Source organism: Perca flavescens, chromosome 21 (assembly GCF_004354835.1).
Source record: "Perca flavescens isolate YP-PL-M2 chromosome 21, PFLA_1.0, whole genome shotgun sequence".
Lineage (NCBI taxonomy): Eukaryota > Metazoa > Chordata > Actinopteri > Perciformes > Percidae > Perca > Perca flavescens.
This window is the reverse complement of record NC_041351.1, coordinates 12,096,524-12,102,523: the sequence shown is the minus strand read 5'-3', so window position 1 is coordinate 12,102,523 and position 6,000 is coordinate 12,096,524. Positions and strand designations below refer to the sequence as shown.

At 40.5% G+C, this 6,000-nt stretch overlaps 1 protein-coding gene across 1 annotated transcript in view; it reads right to left on the bottom strand.

The window, feature by feature from the left end:
* Window positions 1-6,000, bottom strand: part of LOC114548337 (calcium-activated potassium channel subunit alpha-1) — a 94,459-nt gene that overhangs the window by 78,814 nt on the left and 9,645 nt on the right. The window contains exon 3 of the mRNA XM_028568224.1: window positions 2,156-2,302. Within this exon, the coding sequence (XP_028424025.1) occupies window positions 2,156-2,302 (147 nt within the window). The remainder of the gene's footprint in view (window positions 1-2,155; window positions 2,303-6,000) is intronic.

Genomic DNA, 6,000 nt, shown 5'->3' with positions numbered 1-6,000 from the left:
TTTAATTTGGAAAATTAATCAAAGAACAGGCTTTTTGCTTGGATTCACATGCACCAAATGTATCATGGAAAAGTTGGAAAATCTTTTTCTCCTACCTGGGTATGGAGAGGTTAAAAGTAAAAAAAAAAACACAATCAGTCCACCCTCTACTGGTCTTTATTAATAAATGCAGCAATTGTAAAAAAAACGGTAAAGTTTAATATCCTGGAGTGAAAGCGGTTTCAGAATATTTCAAGAGCAAAGAACAAGAAGTACTATGTTTTTAAAGAGAACAACAACGTGGGTGAAGATGTGGGAATAGCAGCTCAACAAACACACAGCTAGATGCATAAAATAGGAAGCGCACACACACACACACACACACACACACACACACACACACACACACACACACACACACACACTCTCTCTCTGCCTTTCACTTAAGCCATCCCATGCTCTACTCCCCAGTAAAATTCCCTCTTAGATGGCCTGAAAATAGGCTTTAATGTGCCCCCTAAACAGGCTGAAATAGAAAACACACATCTGCCATGTTTAGGTAAGCTGCAGTTGCCATGGTTACAGATGAGCGCTCGCTGAACAGTTGTATGTCAAGCCATCATTCAGACAGGGCACCACACACACACACACACACACACACACACACACACACACACACACACACACACACACACACACACACACACACACACAGTTAAGAGTTAAAAACAAGGAAACAGGATGGCAGTCGAGCTGAAGTCATTATTCAAAATGTTGCTGTCACCATTAACCATCACTAGCGTCTGTGCTATGAGACTGATGTAAGATACTGTGGGGACAACCTGAGTTCAGATTTTTTTATGACATTTGGAAGGAGATGACGTTCTGTTTTTAGCCCAAACTGAGACAAATAAAAATGGGTTTTATTTCGTTCCTAACCTGGTATTAATACCCTTCTTGCGGAAGCTTACGGCTACAGAAATCATCTCAAAACAACAAATGTTTCACTTCACTGGGTTTTAAATGACAACATACACCAAAAGCACTGAACATTATCATACAAACATGATGCACATTTCATGACTAAACCACTTGACATGAAGTGTTTGTCACAGTGAGAGACCTTGTGAATAAATCATTGTTTACAACAAATAGAGCTGGATTTGATCCTATCTTGTCATCCTTCCAATAAAGTCAGTAGCTTTTTTGCCGATTTCTTTGTCCTACAAACATGAACTACCGGTAAATGGTTCGTTAATATTCCACACATAGAAACATTTTGCTTGAGTGTGGCTGCCCACCCAGCATTTATGATTAACAACCTCCACGTACTGAGCCAACTGGAGATGCTGCACCACATTTAGTGGGGTGCGTGAAAGTGGGATCAGCCCCGAGCACTGCGGCAAGCTTTGGCATGGTGCTCCCACTCATAGCATTTCATTTCATCACTCCTCTGTCAGTCCTACTCTTGCATTGCCAAGTCATCTAAATCATCAAACACTCACACATAGAAGTACAGCAGAATCTCCATCATACTGAAACTGTCCTTGACTAGACGCCAGGTTACAGCAAAATAAGGATCTGATAAGGATCTCATAACATGTGGTCGAAGAGGCGTGTGTTCTCCACATTACACTGTCAACAGACAATGCAGGCGCCATGGCAACCACTTCAGCTGACCAAATGCAATTGGTAAACTGTACATCTCCCTCCCTCCCTCCCTCCCTCCCTCCTTCTGAATCTGTTTCTCCCCGCTGTCTGAGGGCATTATGGGGTGTATGACCTTAATACTCTTTAAATCTCTCCTCTTTTTTCACTGGCTTTGTTTGGATGTGTCTGCCTCCCCTGTCTGAGAGATAAGCTACCAAGATATGCACTTCAAAACGTAAAATGTATGCGTCGGACAAGCAGAAATAAATTAAAGGAACGTTCAAGCGTGCACGATTTGTGGCTTGTCAGATGCAAGCTCCTGCTCAGCAAGGTTTCTGGCCTGTCCTATAATAACACATATTAAATATACTATGAGGGAGTTCTACCCGAGCGCCTAGCTGTCATGAGGAAATTAGGGGCTGACTTCATTTCACTGGCGTCTTTACCAACGGCCTACTACACGTAGGCTAAAGTACCTTGAAATGTCAAAGATTAAACGAAGGATGATGACTGAGCGTGAACTCACCAGGACTCTTCCCGTTAGTGTTTGAGCAGATATCATGACTCCGGCCCAGTCTTTGACCGAGGTCATCCAGCCCACCTCGCTGGCCGCCGGGTCATCCTTGCCGGCCCGCTTGATGATGCCATCGCCTGTGGTGATCCGATGGACATCCTGTAAGGAAAGGGTGCAGAAGGTAACGGTGAAAAACCTGACACTTGACCAGAGTTTAACAGTAAATGATAATAGAAACTCTCTCAGAGTTAGGGTTGTGCCGACAATATCACACACAGGTTTCACAAAGGGCACGACAGCTCAGTGTGAAAAATGTGAACAGGAACACTGAGCTTATATATAGAAAAAGAAATGGGAGTGATAACCACAAATGTTCTAGTTCTAAACATGACTCTGCATTTCTTACAGGCAACTTTAGACATAGAAGACAATCTGAAACACAAGAGACATCCTGAAGCCGTTTATCTCAATTGTAAGGGGACAAAATGAATGTATCGAGAGATAGTTTTAGGGTGACCTTGTAGCCCCTATCTGTTCAGACAAACAGTGCTCACATTATGTCCCAGACTTTGTGGCTCCCACTTAGTTTAGTGAGAATCTGAATAAAAATGTGAGAATGAGAAACTCCCTTTCAGCATTGTGAGAGAAACTAAAACAGAAATAAGATAAAAATATAAAGAATCATGCTTAAATGTAATTTTGCCATTATAGTCCATCGCCACTTGGTGAACATAAAAAAAATGAGTTTTCCTGTTATCATTCATTGCTACGATACAATAGCCTATCCCTTGTACATCAACCTACAACCATAATATAACAGCCTTTTTCCTGTTCAGGTGGATAATTCACAGGAAAAATACTATAGCACAGGAAAATATGTGTTCCACTGGAATAGCAGTCTCTCTTTCTCAACAAATTAATTAATAAGAGGGCATTTGACTAGAAAGTTAGTGTTTCTATAGTGTAATGTGATGTTTGTGTATCATAAGTGTAATATTATATCGGTCATTAAGGGGGAGTAAAAACAGAAACACCAAAAACAGAAAAACAGCTGCTAATAACAGCTAATGATTATGTGACTCATTGTTTTGACTCACCCTTACCAAATACAAAAAGCATGTAGCTGCTAGCCTCATTAATTACATCACCTTATAGCTAACATGTTAGCAGACATGGAGCAACATTAGAATTCATTTGGAGTCATGTTTCTAGCCACACGACAAATGTAAGTCCAGTATTCACTCTTCTTTTACTTCTATTTTGGTCTCAGACAACAAATATATTGCTCTTCAGTTGCTAAATGCTCTGCTATATTCACCAGAAAGTTGCTAACTTTGTCTGCTGTTTAGTAGGCCCACTGGAAAGGTAGATAGGCTACTGGGTTTATCTGAGCTTTTTTACTGAAAAACAACTGCCTGATGCTGCTGAGAGTGGAAAGTGAACCAAAACAGTAAAGTTGCTGGACATCAAGGCAAAACTATGAGCTAGCATAAAGGCAATAATGCTCTGTAGGTTTGTCACGAGTTGCGCCTTTTTACATTACACATCGAATGTAAACCATTGGTCAATATACTGACCAGAGCAGCTTTAAGATTGTGCTTCCTGTAGTTTAATATGACCACAACGCTGGTACACAAAAAGGCCAATAAATAATTGTTTACTCCAATCAGTAAAGTAATAATTGTGATGGACAATCTTTGACTCAAATCTGGCAATATAAATCAATTTTCATATATAAAATATTGATTAGTGCAGCTTTAAACTCCAAATGCCTCCATTATGTTGACAAACGTGGCATACCTCTGGAAAAAATGTTAATTAAACCAAAACAAGGAGCGGAAAGACACTAAACTCTTCAAGCTAAGATGAACTGCAGTCAGGCGTTAATCTTCTGTGGGTTTTCACTATTATATTATAGTGTCACTTCATTAATAAAAAAATATTGATTAGATCAGCTTTAAGTTGACATAAAAGGAGTACAACCTACAGAAAAATATTTTGTGTTTGATTGACAGCTATGCAAAAACACAACATGAACAACCTCAACACCTAAAAATCACCACTTAAAAAACATAATTACATCATCCTTATTATAGTGACCAGGCTCCAGGCTTCCAAAATAAACCCATGCACATGCATGCACACATGCATACAGTAAACATACAGAGGGAGAGCAGCAACGAGACTCCAGGAGTGTATCCATGGCAGCCACTGAGCTCCTGGTGTTTCTGCTCCACTGAGTGGGCTGCCTGCCTGCCTGTCTGTCTCTCAACCTGTCTGTCTGTCCGTCCGTCCATCCGTCTGTCTGTCTGCTGGGACCGACATGATTCACAGAGCAGGAAATCGAGACAGGATGCAGAGGTTGGCTATGCTCCCTGATGAAACACCCCACAGCCTCAAGGCTAACACAACTTAGACTCTTTACCCTGTGACATCCTACTCCTTCTCTACCTTAATGGTGTCACACATCACTCTCTCTGAGGCCTTTCTCCTGCAGCTCTGCTAGTCCTGTGGGATTAGTTGATGCACTTCACACAGTTTTAGGGGAGAGGAAAAAAAAAAGTTAAAAGTTACAGCTTATATGGTTTCTATTAATGTGTGTGAACACTATTGCGCCAGTCTTTGTTGTAGTGTAATGCACAATAGCTCAACATGCCACATTCTCCAAATGCAGAATGGGCTATGTGTCCCCGAGATAGGGCAGCTATAGCTTCAAAGAACTCCTGGCATGCTACCACGCAACATGTGTTGTGCTTCCACTCCACCATACATCTTTGTAAAGCTGGAGGGGGTGTAGCACCACTGAAATTAGGGAATAAATGAATGAATGAATATAGTCTGCAACATATGGAGTACTATGTGGTACACAATTGTGATGAGACAACAGGTCTTGTTTAGGAAGAAGGGTGGGGAAATAACTAAAATCAATATTCTATATTTTTGTGATCGGGATTCGGACTTCCCCAGCTTACAGTCCCAAGCACATTGGTTCCTATTGGAGATGTTACTCTGTACAAACGGCTCACACATATATACGTAGCGTCACACAGCTGGGCATTGTACGTTATTAGCAAACGTTACTCAACTACTACTACTACTCAACGAACTATTTTTGGCCGTGGAGTCTGCGCGTTAGTGAGTATTAAAGGACGGTGTATACAGGGTCAAACAAAATTAAACTGCAGTGCCCATGTTCATCGTAATGAGGGAACATGCCATCATGTGCAAAGATATGGCTCCTTTATGTGTTTTTAGATCATTAGTTTGCATTTTCTGAGCATTGCCTGTGTAGCTAAAGCCTGATATATTCCTCTGTGCCATAGAGCCTGCATTGTTGTCCAAAAACACATTAATGAGCCACACTCTTGCATTAGGGGACATGTTCCTTCATTACCTTAGCATCCTGCGGCTATAAATACTCTATAAAGCACCAAATGTGTATTAATCTGCCACTGAAAATAGTCCCTGACTACTTTGAGTAATGTTTGCTAAACACCACCAGACATAACGTTTATAGCAGAGATATTTTTTGAAAGTTTTTTTCCAAAAATGTAAATTTCTTAAAAGGCAAGGAAGCTTTATTTGTATAGCACATTTCAGCAACAGGGCAATTCAAAGTGCTTTACCTAAAACATTAAAGAGCAGTTAAAAACAATTAAAAATATAAAAACAGATCAAATATGGAATGAAAGTTACAGTGCAGTATAAGAAATTAATTATTTAAAGGAATGCAACATCAAAAAGAAAGGTCTTCAGCCTTGATTTAAAAGAACAGAGTTGCAGTGCCCCTGCAGCTATGTGGAGCATAAAAACTGAAGGCTGCTTCCCGCTGTTTAGTTTAACATGAATCCCCACTG